The sequence below is a fragment of the Onychostruthus taczanowskii genome, unplaced genomic scaffold (genome assembly GCF_017590055.1).
Source record: "Onychostruthus taczanowskii isolate IOZ18803 unplaced genomic scaffold, ASM1759005v1 scaffold3, whole genome shotgun sequence".
In the NCBI taxonomy this organism is placed as follows: domain Eukaryota; kingdom Metazoa; phylum Chordata; class Aves; order Passeriformes; family Passeridae; genus Onychostruthus; species Onychostruthus taczanowskii.
This window is the reverse complement of record NW_024500349.1, coordinates 2,772,987-2,791,980: the sequence shown is the minus strand read 5'-3', so window position 1 is coordinate 2,791,980 and position 18,994 is coordinate 2,772,987. Positions and strand designations below refer to the sequence as shown.

The 18,994-nt window shown below is 38.2% G+C and overlaps 1 protein-coding gene across 2 annotated transcripts in view; it reads right to left on the bottom strand.

Moving 5' to 3' along the window:
* Nucleotides 1-1,846: 1,846 nt before the first annotated feature.
* The window catches only part of CDK6 (cyclin dependent kinase 6), a 135,655-nt gene continuing 118,507 nt past the window's right edge, over nucleotides 1,847-18,994 (bottom strand). For both annotated transcript variants that reach the window (XM_041408441.1, XM_041408442.1), the window contains exons 7-8: nucleotides 15,652-15,787; nucleotides 1,847-14,031 (exon numbers count right to left, since the gene is read on the bottom strand). In XM_041408441.1, coding sequence (XP_041264375.1) covers nucleotides 13,885-14,031; nucleotides 15,652-15,787 — 283 coding nt within the window. In that variant the 3' untranslated portion in view covers nucleotides 1,847-13,884. The remainder of the gene's footprint in view (nucleotides 14,032-15,651; nucleotides 15,788-18,994) is intronic.

Here is an 18,994-nt window from a genome sequence, read left to right as displayed (position 1 = left end):
GGAATACAAAAATACCATGCATATTTAGCACAACAGTTGGATCAAGTAACGTTTGGGAAAAATAGTGCATTTCATGGACAAATGAGAGCCATTATAGCTGAATTAAAGCACAGTTTGCCTAGACCAAAACAAAGATTTCAGTAAAAAACAGATCACTGCTAAATCATACAGCACCCCCAGCAACTGCAGCAATGTTTTGCTTTTGAAAGAAAAAATAAGCTGTTAGATTACAATTTTTTTAAATGGAATTCATCGTAGGTAAGCAAAATACCTAGGAATGAGTAATTGTGATAAAACAGGGTAGATTTTTATAAAATTGGTATATAGTGCTGGAAAGGGTGTGCATGTGCTTATGTTTCTGTGTCTGGTTGTGTGTGTTTGTTGATTTTCTGGAATACACAGGGTGTTGAGAAAAACACTTGGAAACATAAAAACTAGAAACCAACACTGCTAATTTTCTGTATTTAATATACAATACTTACTGCATTTGTATTCATTTTACATTTTTTAGATAAAAGAAAAATATAACTAGAAGGGTGAAGCAGTTTTAAATACAAAACTAATTTTTTGCCTTTTTACTTTTCAATAATTTGGGAACTAAAGAGAACTAGACACTGTGAAAATTTTTATTATATTGATTTTCATACTGAACCCTCAGCACCCAACAATAAATACACATCTTTGCTTTTCTTGCACTGCCAGCAGCAAAACGTTCAGTTCCAAAGGACTGTAATTCTGATATAATACATTATTGATAACTTTCTGTGTGCCTTAATTTAATTCTGCTGTATTGACACATTAGTTTTGCAGTCAACCATCTTTACAAACTTGTAAAAGCTAAAGAATATGTTAATACGGTAAGGTGCATGCTCCGATGAACTTCAATGCAGTCAACATAAAGTAGCCCCAGCTGAGGGTGTTCTTAAAGCAGAAAGCCCCATAGGGTGAAATTTGGGACACAGAACAGGCATGCAGTTAGATCAAAGGGCTTTGTTTGAAAGCTTGCAAAGGGAGCTCTAGAGTTTCCAGAGTGTCTGTGTTACTTCCCAGCCATTCTGTACAGCAGAAATATACTTTTTCCCAATGCATATATGGTAATCAGCAGCTGTGCAAGAAGAGGAGTCTGAAAGATTTCCTGTACAGCAATGGTGCAAGACTTCTATATACCACAGTTCACATGCTGTAGCCCCTTGATGTCATATTGATGACTAAAAGGTAAACCAGTATATTTGACTAACAATTCAAGAAATCGCTGTTACATTTTTCTGTACCTCTGCAGGTGATACTGTACTTCACACATAGGTGATTTAAATGCTGAATGCAAAGAATGTAAAGAACACTGACTAGTAACTATTAAGCACACAGAATAAAAAAAAAAATTATGCACCTTTAAAAGAAACAGTAACACACGCACCTTTTCATGTTTGTACCCTGATTAAAAGAACATCATGAATTTCAAGTATGAAATGATACAGTGAAATCATGTCCTGTGAATAGATATCAATGGTAGTCTAGGTAGTACAGTTTGCACTGTATAACTTTCCATCTTGCAAAACAGAATCCTACTGCATATGTAGGTAAAGTGACTTGAAATGCTAAAACCTGACATGCCAACTGTTGCACTGATATAGACTGATACAATGCTGTAGAAGTCAACAGGACTATGCTGATTTTCACCAGCTGAATATATGCCCTAAGGTGAATGAAGAAATGTATTCCAAACTGCTTTGCATGCTTTCCTTGAATTACCAAATCCTAGACAACTCCAGAGCAAAATGATATTTTGTGACAAAAGGTGGAAAAAGAGAGAAAAGAAATAATCAAAACAGCACAGAGGCCATTTTAATTTTCTAATTTTTTTTTTAAATAAAATTATACTGAGAAATGAAGGTACTGAGAAAGATTTTGATTTGCTAATGGATGTTGGTCTGGTGTAATATCAATTAATAAAATTACTCTGGACGTGTCTCAGAAGCTGTCACTGTTCATAGCACATTGTAAACCTGAAACCACAAGTTTAATAATGCCTTTTGAGAACATAACTTATCTTGAAGATTCTTAAACCAGTATCTCATGAGAGTTACAAGCAGGCTTAACTTTATATGACTTCTGTTAAATTCAGTGGGATTTGTCACATGTAAGGTAGGCACACATGGAGCAGTAAGAACTGAATTTTATTTCTGATACATTTCTGTACCAGCATCCTGCTTTTCTCCATATATCCCAATGCCACTAAGAAATGCAATTCTGACCTTTTGTATAAAAAAAGCAATGAATAGAAATTTTTAGAGAAATAATGTAACTAGAGTTAAGATTTTTATCACATGTTACAATTTATATTCTTGCTGATTTACTAAGCTTAAGTATCTTTATATAGACCTGAGCTGCCTGACACTGAAATTTGTAGACTTACAAGGCCAAATTCTTGGTTTAATTTAACTGTAGTCAGTGGAATTACAGCAAGAGTAAATCACACTACATGATTTTAAATACTTTGAATCTCCAACCCTAATTCATGCAATTGTCCATGCACAAAAAAACCCCAAACAAACCAGCACCTATATTTTCTGCCTCTATGCTTTTGTTTAGGCAGCAATCTTACTTCAAGCCCAGATGGGCAACTTTACCACTGCAGAAAACTTTCTTCAGTTACAAGATGCTGAGCAAACTTGACCCCTGACTTAAGCATCTGGAATCAACAGATACTTGCTGGGCCTTCTACAAACTAAAGCCAAAGGCAGCCTATGTAATGTTTTCTAATTTTAGTTTTTCAGACAACATCTCCCCACTATGTGTAAAATTAGCTCTACAATAGCATTTCAAAGTAATCTGGTTATTCCTTTACATATTAAAACAAACAAAAATTCTGTAAAGCATAAAAATTGCTAAATCTGAACACATATACTACTCTAACTGCAAAACTCAATGCACGTTATGACGCTTATTTATGATTTTTTCAGACTGATCTATCTTCCTGCCTCTCTAAGAAGCTAGCTTCACTTCAACAACCAAAATGTATACTAAATGCAAATAAACAATAAAGCAGCAAGACTCAACATATTTTTTTGCAACTACCCTTTCACAGGACTAATGTGTTTTCATACAAAATAATACACTAAATCATAATAACAATAATTTAGAATAACGTCAAATAACTTGAAGATAAATGTGTCCACATTTTCAATAAACACAGACCCTATTTACTGGTGTCGCGGTGCTGTTATTAACCATGTGTCCTCACAATTACAGTCAGTTCCTAAAGGAAAGCCTTTTTCTGCAAATACTTTTTGTGAGCAACTACACTCATACGAGTAAGCCCTCTCTGCTCTGTGAGACTGCTCAGCTGAGGTACAGTATTCGTGTCTTTGCAGATTTAGGCCTTTAGACTGAAGAGTATCAAGTTAGTGAGGAAGTAAAAATACACACTGTAACACAGAAAGTAGAAGACAGACATACAGACAAAAGCACCCTGTGATGCCTTTGGGCATTGTAATATAAACATCACTTCCAAAGTATACAGTTCCAACTTGTAACACAGCATTTTGAAGGTACAATTTTTCTTTAACTAGAGCATTCAAAGTCATTATACTTTTAAAGCTGTTCAAAGTAATGCAGCAAAATATTGTATTAACAATAAAATTCATATGAGATTCAAGGGCAGATATAGACCACTTAAATGAATTGGAATGAAATGGACCATAAATACATTAATCTCAATGCTTGTAAAGAATTTATAAGGAAATTAAAGACTGCAAAGAACAAATCAATGTTCATCTGTGGTCTTGGTTTCAGTGCCAAAATGATACAGCATTGTGCAGAAAACAGATTCTATTGGAAAAATAAATGCCACCTTTACATTTTCCCTATCTTAAGTGTTCTAAAATCTGTTTCTTGCTCTAGCAGAAGGGACTGCCTTGCCTATGAATGGTGCCTGGCTAAGAGTCCTTGAGACGCTTTCAGTCCATGTGTCAACTGGAACTGGCTCTCACTTCTTACTGAAAAGCACCATCATAATGTAAACTTTGTTTGCTCACATTGCTGTGACTCCAAATGGGCTGTAGGAAGGGAGCTCAGACTCCTGGCAAAGAGATTTTGAACACTGTGGAGAATGACAGATTTTTAAGAGCGCTTAATGAAAGGCAGATGCCGTGGATGTTGAATTCTGTTTGCTGGAACAAAACAACTTCACTCTCATGACCAGTGACAGGACTCAAAGTTAAGCCAGGGAGGGTTTAAGTTGGATATCAGAAAAAGGTTTTTCACCCAGAGGGTGACTGGGCACTGGACAGACTCCCCAGGGAAGTGGTCACAGCACCAAGCCTGGTTCAGACAGAGTTCAAAATGCATTTGGACAACACTCTTAGGCCCATGGTGTGATTCTTGGAGTTGGACTCAATGATCCTGATAAGTCCCTTCCAACTCAGCATTATGATTCCTTTAATATTGACAACCACAGAGTGATCAAGATTTTCCACCTGCTGGCCTTCTCTCTTTTTGAGCTGGTAAGCTATAAGGTAATGCTTGTCAACTTACTACACACAAGAGAAAGGGGAATGGCAGTGGGGAGGTGACAAATCAAATCAAAACAAAACAGAGCTGGAACACCACAGGGCTGCTACACATCTAAAGAGAAAAAACCTCTAATCTCATGATACTGCACTCATGATTACGTTCTGATAGGTAACTTCAGTTCAAAATGTGCACGACAACCAACACTTTCACACAAGCACATCCTCCCTGAGCTTACATAAGCCACCTTCTACAGCCTCACAGCCACAATTGTCTTCCCAGCATCCGATTTCTGGAGTACATTTTGTTGTAGGTGCAACCTATGGTTACAGCCATCTTTCTTAAAAGGGACTCCAAGATAAAGTCCCTACAAGAAATCATGGCAGGTTTTGGCTTTGCTAGAAAAACATTTAACTAGCATGCTGCAGACTCAGGCTACATTTTAAACCCAGTTTGGTGGATTATTCTCTATCACAGATGAAGGATGATTGTTTGATATACACATAATCTACCCAGAATACAACATTTTGTCTTTTCCCACAGATGTCCATAATTCAGTATCGTCCCTTTTGTGTAGTGGGAGTTTCCTTAGGGGGATTCTTATATCACTGCTGTTTAAAATGCAAAAAGTAGAAGTCAAGTGTCATAGAAACAGTAAACATACCATCTCCTTAAGATCCAGAGAAGACTTTTCCTCAGGAGAATATTTTGTTGTTTAAGGTCTGTTTGTGCCTAGTACCTGCGGCAGGGCTCTGTACTTTACACTGCCATAGCCCAAAAGGGAAGGAATGAGCTTGCTTACCTACATGAACACAACCTATCCTGAGAGCTGGGGACTGTTTCACAGTTGCTCCACCCAATGCTGGGAGGAATTCTCTTCCTGGGAATAGTGATCTTGGGGAAGGTGAAGGGAAGCAGGGTAAGCAGTTGGAGGCTGGCACTTCTAGTCTTGTATCCATCAAAAGCTTCTGTATAAGAGGGGCATCATTGTGTGTTCTTGTAAAAATGTGCATCACAGACACTTGTTCAGGGATCTTCTGTACTTAGTAAATGATCTTCTGAATCCAAAATTGTTTTTGCTGATCAACTGAACATTATGTTCAATCTAATCTATTCTAGCTCATTGCTTTGCTTGAATGAAAAAGTGTGAAAGTAGCACATATTTTGCCATATTCTACTGTACTACTTCCCTGTTTCTAGTGAGAAGCAAGGAAAAACTAAGGGTACAAATCACTGGCTGGCCAAAACTGGAAGCTTGGTGTCACAAGGCAGTAACTGAGCTCACAGCTACTTCAGTGGTAGTGAAAGCACCAGCAGGGTCAAATACAAATGATAGGTAATTGCTGCTGCAGTGAGAGGAAGCAGGAAAGCTGAAAAACTGCTGAGGAATGGACTCCTCAAGGGTTCCTTCACAGTGTCACAGAAGGATGATCTGGGGTAAGGAAAGGAATGCTTGAATGGCTGAGTGGTCTACCAGTGTATGTATTTAACAAGAGCCAGAGAATGACTGTGGAGAATTAGAGGATTCCTATCCCTGGAACTGTGAAGTTTGTCTCTGTGCCAAGCCCAGTTTCTCACGCTTAATGGAATGACCAAAATTAGCCACTCTTACCCTGCCACCTATGCACACAGACTGAACACAACAAAGTGTCATGCAGGCTTCCTATTCTGCGTTTTTGGAGCTGGCATAATAATAGTTAACAGAAGCTCTCCAGTTGGCAGAGCAGCTCAGCAAGCTCATTCCTAGTCTACAACCTACAAAAAGTCTTTTCTTTTCCCATGGCAGATGATTTTGCATTACGATTTACACTGGGCGTCAGACACACTTGCTAAGCCCTCAGACTTGCTCCTGTAAGATGGTGAACCACCTGAACTGATCCAGCAAAACTTGCATGTGGATAACCTCATCAAAATCCAAGTGTGCAAAACTATGCCATTTTGGATGACCAAAGGATTTTCAATCTGCAGCAGGAGTCAACTTCTGATGCAGAATACTTCACACTAATAGACACTGTCAGTGGCTCTCCTGTGGCAGAGCTGTACATTCTCCAGTGTCTGCAGCTGAACTACAGCACTGTCTCTGTGGACAGCTTCATCTGCTGTCAAGCTCCTCATAAGACTTTTTTTTATATCTACCCAGAAAAAGCTCTAGCTTATGCAAAATTAAAAAAATAGAGCTGTTGCTATGTTGAAGAAGTGCACTGTAACTCACGACTTGAGTTGGCATAAGTATCTGGAACCAAAATCCCGTTCATGAGTCTTGCTTTATCATCTTATATGACAGCAGAAAACAAAACAACTGGAACAAAGTCTTCCCCTTATGTTTATGAATAACTTTTCCATGTAGTCAAACTTGCTTGCCAACTCTCCTGCTCTCTGCCCGTTTTTTCTCTTTCCATCACATCAGGATGTTCTTCCTTCATCTAGCTACTCAAAATCGATCCTAACATTAAAGAAATAGGGTTTTACTTTTTTTTTAAAAAGGCTGAGAATTAGCATAACATGATGTACATGTGAAACATGCAATAAAATGAAGGGCTCCATATCATTGAAAATTGATTTCAAACCCTTTAGGAGTAATTGTACAAAGTAATCTGTCAGTCTGTGAAAATTCGTTTTCCATTCAGTGGCAGAGACTGTCCCCTGCCTGGATTTAACATGAGCATGTCAATGTGAGCAAGTATCCATGTAAACACTAGAAAATGTAGTTTTTTCAGGCATGTGGATGTATTCGCAGAAAGTAAACAGTGTGAATGAGAATTTGGCTTGCTCAAAAATGGACAGTGAGCTTGAGAGCTTTACAACACATCCTTGTAGGCACCAAAGTAAATCACAAGTTTAACATGATGTGTTTTCCCAACTCCTTTCAAACAGTACAGGTTGCTTTAGTGCAAATGAACATTTAAGTGGTAGTTCAAATAAATTCATACTTGGATGCTTTTCTTCTATAAAACCCTATCAACTTTGCAAAGTTGGTGAAAAAGTATCAGTTTCAATGTGTATTTAATAATTGTTCGCATTTACATCTCTCACAGTTTCTTAAAAATCTCCGTTCTAATCTTTACCAAGTGTCAGCTGTTTGGGGGTGCCTTTTTTTTTTTTTTTTTTTTTTTCTTTTTTTTTTTCTTTTTTCAAAGAAGGCAATATATTTTGTCTGACCCTTTCTGGAAACACAAAAATCTGCTCTACCACAAAAACCAACAATCAAAATACTATAGCAGAAGTTCTTTTTACTTTCTCTAGCCTTGCAAAAGTCTCATTAACATTGGGCTGGATAAAACCCATCAATATATCCCAAAACAGATAAAATATGTAATGTGAAGGGGAAAAGACCATATGGTTAAGGAGTTTTGATTTATCTTTGCTGTTTTGCACAGACTTTTGATGAAAGCTGGAAAACTGAATATTGCAGAAGCTTCCACAGGACTTTTAAGTCAAAGCCAATTTTCCACTAACTTTACTAACAGCAACCTCGGGTTTTTCTGCCCAGAAAGCAAAAGGCTCATCTAAGAATGGTGCTGGTTAATTTTAGTTTCTGATGAGTACATGGAGAACTGATGGCATCTACTCAGCCTGGAAAAATCACTTTTGAGAAAAAGCTCCCACTTGATTCAGTTCTGTTTGGGTGCCTATCACTGAATTAAAAACATACACATAATTTTTCAGGAATACTTTTTAATGGAAAAATATATGAGTTTCAAGATTTTGAGTGTTACAGCTAAAGTAAGGATTTTCAGCTGGTTTCTCAAAGAGTCTAATGAGCCATTTTTCATATTATTTGTGCACACTACTCTTAAGTGGTCTTTATGGTTCTTACATTTTATATGTATTGCAGATCAGTATGCAACACTTGCTAAGCTTCAAACTAAAGGGAAGAAACAACACTTGGCAAATGTATATTTGTCAGTTCATATGTCTAAATCTTTCTTTTTTTAATGGCCTAGTTAATTAGAATCTATGAGAAAGCTTCTTTCTGTTTTACATAAATTATTGAGATTTGATGGTTACAGAGTCTAGTCCAGAAACTAGAATAGTATTACAGCCATTATCTAATAATTTGCAAGACGCAGATAGATAATAAAATAAACATCTCACAAATAAAACCTCAATTTGAGTCATACAGCCTGTTACTACTAAAACTGTAGTCATGTTTTTGTACATCTGAACTGCACTTGCACGAAAAATGGATATGAAAATAAAACTTGGAAGCTTAAACATATAAAATCCCATTTAATTTTCTAGAGAGTCTGATTTTTTTTCTTCATTGAAAGTAACCTGTATACTCAAGGCTTAGTAATCAAAAGGAAGTAAAAGTATAGCTTATTGATAGTCAGTTACTGAAGAGTTCACCTCTCTGTGAAAGTAAAAATAAATTTCTTAAATTTTCCCCCACTAATGCAGTTTGGAAAAATGCCTTTTCTAACATACTAATTTCAAGAACATAATTTACACATTAAAAAAAAAAAAGTGTGAAATCCTGTTAACATCAGAAGATATCTTGATATTTAGAAGCAGTTTTGAAGCAATAAAATAAATATGTTAGGTTCCTAAGCTTGCAATCAATTCAAGCTTCAAGCATAAAACAACAAAATCACTCAAATAGCCTAGTAACTTCTAATTCACATTGTATATAAAAGTCAATCTATTCCTGAACCTACTGTATATGAAAAATACTAGCCAAGTGGTTCTATAAAACAGAGTTCTTAAAATAAACTTCCTCATTATTCAAATGTGTCTTATACATGGAACATAATTATTTTATGTGGCCTTTTAAACCGAACTGTGTGGTTTCTGACTCATGTATGTATTTGACAACTGATGTGTTTTCAGTTGTGAGTCAGGTAAGTGCTCCTAGTTTGCTGGCTAGAAGACCAAACCAGCATGTTTTCACTTTATTTTCCATATTAAAGTTGGTTTAATACCTAACAGCAGAAAGAATTATATGTATAATAAAACATGCTTCTCAAAGACAGTGAGTGAACCTGTGAAAAGCAGCAAGGCACAACATTTTCTTCTTATTCACCAAAAAAACCACTGAGTACAAAAACCAAATAAGACTTACCATGCTGGAAAGCCCCCCCCCATGCAGAAGACATTCAAATGCTACAATTTAGTGATTCCTTTCTTTAAAAATGCTCTGTACACATAGCCCTAAATTTCTTTTTTTTTTTTTTTTTTTTTTTTTGCAAACATGACACCCTTGTTTTTTGATGTGTTTTAGGACAGAAACAACAGGGGAATATTCTCTATTATTCATCATTGTGGACTAATACACTGAAAGAAACCCGGAGTGTGGACACAGCCTACACAGAAATATGCACAAATCCTATTTTTAGAATTACACTAACCACACAGAAGGCAACACGGGGTACATGAAACTATGTCTAAGCAAGGAGGTGCACAAAGTTCTTGTCTCATCACTGGTTTAGGCTGTGAGACTAAAAGAAGCAACACGTAGTAACAGGAATGGAGGGGACATTGACACTAGCTATGGAAAATTTGGAAGAACCTTGCTGGAAATAGCACCTGTGAGCATCACTGAAACCTGTTTACATAAGGGAGCTGAAGGAGATGAACGGGAAGGCTGGTGTGAGTGTGGACAGGGGGAAAAGGGCTGCACCAGCTGGTTCAGCAATTAGCACTTCACTAACTGCTTGTGGTGATTTTTTCCCTTGGCTATTGGGTCTGTTTTCTTCTGCAGAGTTATGTAGCAGTGATTAAAAAAAAAAAAAAAAAAAAAAGGTTGGTGGGAGATAGAAATTTCTCCTTCCATTACTCAGAACACCCTGTTCTCTGCTAAGAAGAGCAGAGTGCCTGGCTGTGGGTGTTCTAGGAGCTATACTTAACACATCTTTTGTTATTCAGCATTTTTTAGCTGCTGTTGAGCCACTCCTGTAGAAGAGAACACATACAGGTTTAGATATCACTAAGAAGTGATATCCTCTGAAGTCTTCTTTAAAGGTGTACAAAGAGTTTTCAACACAGCACTTTCTTTTTCACTTACTCAATTCCTACATCCTACACATATGGCAGTAATGAGTAAAGGTACTAAAATATTAGAGCTATACCAGTAACATAAGAAGAGCAAGGGCATGGGTTTGAGCACAGTCCCATAGCTGTCTGTGCTGTCTAATTATAAATATGATTCCTGGCATGGTATTAGCCAACGACAGTGCTTTGCCCAGCCAGAGAACAGGCTTTCTCAGTTTGCTAGAGTAAGTGAAGCCCCACATGGTTTGGCAGGGAAGACTGGAATATGATTAAGCCTATGGCATGTGAAATGGAATTTCTTCCTGAAGAGATTTGGAAAAGGAGGTAATTTGAAAAATTGTTGGTCCTTTGAATCCAGGCCCTTGCTACCACAAGGACCCCATTAGAGAAATATTTTCCCTAATCCTGCCAAGATTCTTAGATTTCTTGGTTTTGTTCCTGCCATTCCCACTGGAAAGATGTTCCAGAATGTGACCATTAATGCAGCCCTTTGCCAACTGTTCTCCTGAATACTCTCATTTATAACCTGATCCTACTATATTAGACAACATACAGCACCATGTTGCAGAAGCTCTGCCTCTGACTCCATAAGCCAGCCCCTGTTTTTCTCTGCTGCTTAGCTCTTTGATACTATGATTGGGAAATACTGTATCCAGTATTAAATTCCTGGTGATTTCCACACTCATTAGTTTTTGGGCCAACACTAACCTTTGGCTTTAAGTATTCTCTCCGCTCCTTTCTGTTTTTACCCTAATAATGTATCTACATTCAGCAACCATATCCTCTATTCTTTAGCTTTGCTAAGCTTAACAGAACAGATTCTTACATGGAACAGATGCACATTTCTATCTGAGAGTTTTAAGCCTAATTTGGAAAATAACATCTCCTCCTCTATATTTTCACCCTATATTAGTTGGTGGAGAGCTCTGGGAGAGTTCCCTGAGCAGTTGCTGGGAAGGCACACCAGCTGAATGCCCTGATAAGGTATGTGTGACAGATAGCTCCATGCTAGTTAAAATGTGGAATGTTTTCAAAAGTGCCAAACTCCGTAAAAAACTTTTCTAATTACTATGTTGCAAGAGTCTCTAGACTTTTTGCTCTGTTTTTTGTTCTACTTAGTGTTTAAAAATCGCTAGCAAAAAATTCACTCTGGCCTGTCCTTCTCTGTGAATTTTAAAAATTATTCACACTTGGGTCCACCAACCCATACGGGAATAGGGTTTGGACAACACCAGTGCAGTACGTCTGCATTTCCCTTTGGGTGGAGGAACAAAGAGAATGACAAAGGCAAGGCCAAGATTAGAAGGTTTGCTGCTGTGACAGCTCCCTGGCCTTCAGCTTCCTGCTCACAGAGCTTCCGAAATTCTGACATTACAGATCTGTGATATCTCTGTGTGCAGATGCTTTGTGCATGCTCTTGCCAGGCCTAATCTGCAACTTGCCTGTTCATCTGGTTAAGTTTTGCATAGGCTCATTTTGGGCTTAAAGAAAAGCACAGGCCACTGCACGCAAGCATGCAAGTGGTCCTTTTAAAATCTGGCTTGTTTAAAGTAAACCTAATTTAACCATATATCACACACTCAAATGCCTAACAGCAACAAAAAGCTTTATCCAGGAGACAGATAAGACCCATTTACTATCCTAGCAGCGGACCATGACCCAGACAGGGCAGATACCTGAAACGGAGTTAACAGTGAAGTTTGCCACAGGAGCGAGAGACCTGCCCGTGAGATGGTTGTAAGTTCCCTGTCACAGCTGGAAAAGTTACATTGCCCAACTCACTGCTAAGGACCTGCTTCTGCCAAGCATGCCATGCACAAGGATATAATGCTGGCTCACCACCTAGACAAGATGAAATAGAGATGAGGAAGAGAGAAGCCTAAGGGACTGTCACAGGAGTAAGCAAAGCTGGCTGCCTCACTTAGCATCAGTTATACTCATTAGACCAATATTTTCCCCCAAGTCATGCCCAAGTAAATGCACTGAACAGCTAGGGAACAGCTTTTATGGATTTAAAATATTTCTTTTTCCCCAGTACAGTATTAAAAAAATAAAAGTTTCTTTTCAAAATACTGAAAATATATTTTAGTTAAGGTAAAAACACTAAATATAAAATTTTCAGGTAATATTTAAAATAACTGTGCTATAAAGACAAGTAAATTGCTTAGTTATTTTGACATTCAATAATGGCACATTAACCTTAGTGGAGAGGCATGTGCTAGTATCCCCACATGGTGGTTTAGGAGAGAAGGTCATGCATTTCTGCACAGAAAACAAGCCTGCTTAGTAAGTGACATGTGAGGGATTTTGAGCATTAATGTTCATGCACTTGTGATGCATTGGGGGGTGTTGCAGGTAAGGCAGCACAGTATACAGAGTACAATGCAGCACAAGAACTTCTCTGTGCTTATTACAGGTATAGGATTCTCTTGGTTCTGAACTAGAAATATTTCTTCTATTTTTGTTTTTGGCTGACAATGAGAACAGGTTGAAGGTGAAAATCTGTATTGATTTTCATTGACTCTGCTCATGTCTTTGAGCTGGACATCAGAAAATTATTTGGAATGAGATGAAGAAAATATGCTTGCAGCTGTTTCCAGGGGGGAATGATGGGTTAGATGATGGACTAAACATGTCTGCATTTCAACACAGAAAGACCATTTGGAAATTGAAATAGTAAGAACAGGACAGTTTTGTGAAACATGCACACAAACATAGCTAGATAATAACTCGTTTGTGTATGAAAAAACCTAAAAGCTGAGACATTTATTATGATCATCATCATCACTGTTGTTTTTATAGAGCAACAAAATGATAAATTAATTCATCCAGGTTTTAAAGTGGGGAAGCACCTGCATATCTGCTATGAGTGAACAGTAGCTGGATGTATTAATGCATGTATCAGTTAACTGCAGGTTGCAGAGATCTGGTATTTCAATGCCATTCTTTAAAGATCACAGAATAACAATAATAAAGTACCAAATCATGCTTCAGCAGCTAGAGAGAGAGAGAGGTTGCATCATATTTTGGCAGTGACTTGATCATCAAACACTGGCAGCATTCAATATTAGAAGGATAAAATGGCAGCAAAACTGGTCAGCAGCTTCTCTTCGTCTGGAGTTTTCCCAGGTAGATAAACAAAACAAAACCAAAACAAACATAAAGCTGCAACAGGAGCAGGTCGAAGCCCTGGCCCTTGCATTGCTCTGATAAAAGTAAACTAGATTGATTTCCATGGATAAGCACATCACAATCCCAAAATAAAAGATAAGTGCATAAAACCTCCAAATAATGATCTCGCTAGGACAGCTATGTGGTTTGCATGGGACAGTGGCCTTGTCAGACACATGTCTTGTTCATTTATGGTTCATCTTCAGTCAGCACTTATGATGCATTCACCTCACTGGAGTTTTGGCTGGATGACACATGACAGTCCAGATTCTCCTTTAATTTCTCCAGATCATGGAAATATGGGTGAGACAGGGCAACATATGCAGATATTCTTTTGGCTGGGTTGAACGCTAAGCATTTCTGAAAGTATGAAAAGAAGTTAGTTTTAACTACAATGTACAGTTAACAGTGCTATCATTGCATACATACATTAATGCTTACCACCTTCAGCTTATGATCAACATGAGACACAACAGGGTCTCAGAAAGTGGTGTACAATGACCACCCATATTAAAACAAGCAGTGTGCTCACAGTATAAGAGTATGGCCACCTCAAAAATTACATGCTAGAAAATTCAAGTAGTCACAGTTTATGAAATCCCAGAATACAGGTTTTCTTGAACTCACATGCAGAGGACATCTGCTTATGTTGTGTGTTCAGTTTCTCCCTCATCTTCCTAGCTGCACTGATGGCCCTCCTTCCTGATCTGTATCCCAGCCTTTGTCCAGCCATCACTGAAACCTCTACCCCAGCCTTGCATTTATACCTTGTTCTTTATAGCATTCACCTCCATGTATTATTCTTCCTACTGCTCTTGTCTAACCAGTTCCTAGCCCTACTTTCTTTTATTGTATCAGAACTTTTATCATTTTACTCCTGAAATTTAATTCAGTGACTTCCAGTTCTACTCTCCACTTTCATCTGTGACTCCCAGTTATCATCTCTTTGCCTAGCAGGAACAGATCTCTTTCCTACCTCACCTTCTAGGCACAGATATTAATCTTCCTCCCATCATGCCTCACACTCACTGAGCTCTCGGCCATATATATTATTCCTTCTTGTTCCTAGAACCTAATTCTTGTCCCATGTCTAGCTTCCATGTCCAGGCTGTCTGCAAGCACAAGAGATTTTTCTCATAGCAGTGTTTCTCCCTTGTCATTTCAAACGGCCAGATGCAGCCCAGCTTTCTGCAGCTGGGAGCTGCCATCATGAGGACACTGCAGGACCATCTGGTGTTGAGATAACCTTGGCCAGAGACAGCAGCTCTGGAAGAGATGCACCAAGTCTCTGAAGAGTTGCACTCTACCTAGCTCACATGAATCAAGATCTTTAGAAAACTTCCAGAGAACAAATCAAACTAGATTTCAACAAGCACAGCATGAAGCAAACTGATGCAAGGTCATTCCCTATATTCAATTTCAAGACTGAATTTCAGGACTGGGATTTCTAATGTGTCTAGAATAATGATGGAAACAGCTGTACCAGCCCAATTCTTTTGCTTCTGTTCAGCTTTCCCATTTGCAAGAGGCAATAATTGGTGAATTCCAAGTGTAAAGTTTTCAGCATTGAGTAGAAGGCTAGCAGATGTAATCTGCCACTGCAGTCTACTTCCTGTTTTATAGTGGGACCACTCTGGCACAAAAATGGTAGATCCATTTCTGTTCTCACATCAGGCCAGTACTGTAAGGATGGCTGCATCAGTGGCACTGCAGTGGTCAGTAATGAGGATCTAATCATCAGGTCTAACACCAGGTCCAACAGATACGTCCCTGACCTAATTTCCTAATCTTGAGCTATTCTCAGAGCCAAAGGCAGTGTCTTTGTGCTGTTGTTTCACAGATTAACACAAATTGTCTTATCTATTTTTGACCTTTTTTTACTAACTCCATTAAATGGAAACCTCATTTTTTCTTGGCAAGTTGCATGCACAGTGGGAAACATCAGTCATGTGAGGTAGGGGACAACAAACGGAAACTCACAAGAAGCAAGTCTTTGCCTATTTCATCGATATCTGGTACAAATTTCTCAATAGGTTGTGCGGGTCTGGAAGTAAAAGCATTTCTTGGAAGGGCAACATCATTAGGCCAGTCCTCTTCTTCTGGGAGTCCAATTACACTGTGAAATGAAAAACATAATGTTAGGTCTGAAAATTTGTGCAGTTTTCCCCTCATATTTCATTAGGCCAGTCCTCTTCTTCTGGGAGTCCAATTACACTGTGAAATGAAAAACATGTTAGGTCTGAAAATTTATGCAGTTTTCCCCTCATATTGATTACACTGAGTGGCATTTTATAAGTATTTCAGCTTAAACGAGCTTAAATGTTTAATTTTACAATTAGTGGTAGTGCCATAATCTCTGTGAAAAGAAGCTGAAAAACACAGGCCCTCAATGTGCTTGACCGAAATAATTTTGTGGGTAGCACAATTTTCTGGCCTAAGTCTCAGTTTTCTGAGTCTTTTTATTGAAAAAAAAAAGGATGAGTGCTTTAGAAAAAAGTTGCTTAGCTTTTGACTGGATGGTGCAACATATGTCACTCCAGGATGATTAAAAGCAGTAAGTTTCAAAGGGGAATTGCGTGCAAGGATCTTTTTTCACAAGAATAGGGACTGAGAGAAGAGTGTGGGTCAAGATGAGGGTAAGGCAATAAAAGGGATGTTTCATAATGCTTCAAAGCTGTGTGCAGTAATTGTTGCCCAAACTTAAACAATTTATTTGCTTCACAATACAGGTTTTAAAGTCTCAATTTAGAAGTGGAAAGGCACTTGAGTGTCTTTGTGGTTTTGCTTTCAATTGTAGTTTAGTTTTTCTTTACTCTTTAAAAGAATATTTTAATTTCTTTAAGTACTTTATTTCTTTATTCTTTAAATTATAGAAGATATTTATACTTATTAAATAGTCATGCTGAGTTCTAAAACTCAAATAAATTAAATAGGTAAACCACCAACAGTGAATTATGTCTCATACATTTCACATTTTAGTCTGATGTTAATATTCATGGGGTTGAAAACCAGTTTCTGATGGAAATTCTGGAAAAGATCATACATTACTTGTATGATTTCAGGGAAAAAAAATTTTTATAACCTGTAAAATTGATATTTTCAGTGAAAACACTGACAGGGTAAGACAAGAACGAACAGAAAACCAGCGTCACTGAATAGTTGGGCTTGCACAAAGGCCAGTGCCACTAGGGAGCAGCATTGACCTTTTTTCTCACTGAGTTTGTCACAAGACTGGGTGAGGCTGTGGGCCAACCACATGGAGGTAAATCACAGGTTACCTCTGTGAACGTAATGGAATTAACCCCACCTCTACCTATGGATTTTGACTTGTACTTTGGCTCACCTAAAATACCTCTTAAAATTAATATGTCCTCAAAATAACAGCATGGTTGGAAGGGCAAAGCACATACAATCTCAGGACAATTAAATCCTACTACACCTGGACGTATCACAGCTCTTGGGAAACGTTAAGCTGAATCTGTGTGAGAAACCACACTTGCCATTTAGCAGGTGCAGTGTGGGACAGCCTCCTTGGCCACGGCAGTTCGAGCTTTTTGATTAGGTATTTCAGGATCTGGCCCCATATTAAATATAATACAAATAGAATTGAGGATGGGAGAGTTAAGTATTTTAAATAGCAATGACATTTAACCTGTCATTCAAATGTGTTTGGTTAGTCCCACTGTTTTGTAGGACTGCATGGCAGAGCAGGAATGGGGCAGAATAAGCACAGGCACAGGCAAAGCTAATGACAAGAAACCAGGAGACAGCCTGCCAGAGAGGGGTGGGCTGGACAAGACAGAGTGCAAAGGAGAGACATTTTTACTTACACACATATAGTACTCAAAACCCCTTAATGATGAATGTCTGAAGAGCTGCTCCTGCTCTAATGGTCTGGTAGCATCACCATTTCAGTGACTAAGTTTGGGAGTAGCTTGGGGAAGTTTCACCTCCTGCCAAAGGTTCAGGCCTGGTCTTGAGAAATGCTGAGTACTTTCCACTCCCATTGATCACAATGGGAGACAAGCCTGTTCAAACCATTGCAGTTCAGCCTGAAATCTGTGAGGATATGCCACAAACTGGTGGTGTCCCGGAAAAGCAAGAAAATGTTTCGAGTCATGTATGAGGGATTTACCCTCATACACAGTGGAATTTTACTGACACAAATCACAATGCACATGCAAAGCAAAGGCAGACCACAGCCCCATCATCTGAAAGAACACATCAGTCCAGACTGCACAAAAATCCTGAAAACTTCCTTCTGTCCAAACTGATCTCTAGAATGAGTCACTACTGTAGAAAGAAACAACCCTCCTACAAGAAGAGCTAGGCCTAACTGTAGGGGGTTCTCCAGCTGTGAAAACATGAAATAAACACTATTTGGCATAACCCCTCAGAATCCAAGACAGAAACTCCTCAACTATTTAAGAAGAACTGTACAAAAGAAGCAAACCCAAACTTTCTCTTTAAGCAGATGTGCAATAAGGAATTTCTTCTAAATTTAGCACAGTATTTTCTTTTCTTAGTGAATTCTTTTCTGCACAGGTAATCTCAGCCCCTAGGGATGGAAAGATCCCTGTTGGAGGCTGCCACTAGCAGCTATGCATTTAATCCTAGCCCAGTTAATTTTCATTTTCCCCTTAAATATCACAAATGAAAGAAATCACAGCTATGTTTTTTTTAATTGTAAAGTATGTTGTATGAATCAAAGCTGTCTTCATTTAACAAAGCAGAATATTGTAGGACTAAAGTAGTAGTTTTGGCAGAAGAAAAAAAGTAAACTTTAAGGACTGATTTTTCTGGATTGGGCAGGAAGAGCTATTTAGCGCATGACAAATTAACCACACAAGTGAGTCACATACTCATGGTATGGTATGCAGGAAAGGGAAGTCAACTCTGTGCAATCAAGGCCTGCAATTTAGAAACCCTACATTGAATAATGAAAATGTTTAGGAACAGATCTGTTATGATTTAAGAACTGGAAAAATGGTTAAGCAGAGAAATTCATTATTTGTTCAGTTTAAGCTTTCCTTAGAAATTTTACTATCTTGTCTTTGGAATATCTTCAGGAAAATAACATTCTGGAATAATACTTCTCACTCTGTCTCTCTGTGCTATCTACTTATTATTTCATCCAGATCCCTGGATCCCTGCAGCCCCTCCACACAGAAAGGGAAGGCAGAGATGCAGAGGCCAACAGGCATTTTTTCTCTGAATTGGTACCAGCTCTGCGTGGTTTTGATTTCCTAACTACATGATATATACATCAGATCTTAAATTTACATGCCTCTTAAAAAGACAAAAATGTTCCTTAGTCTGAAGA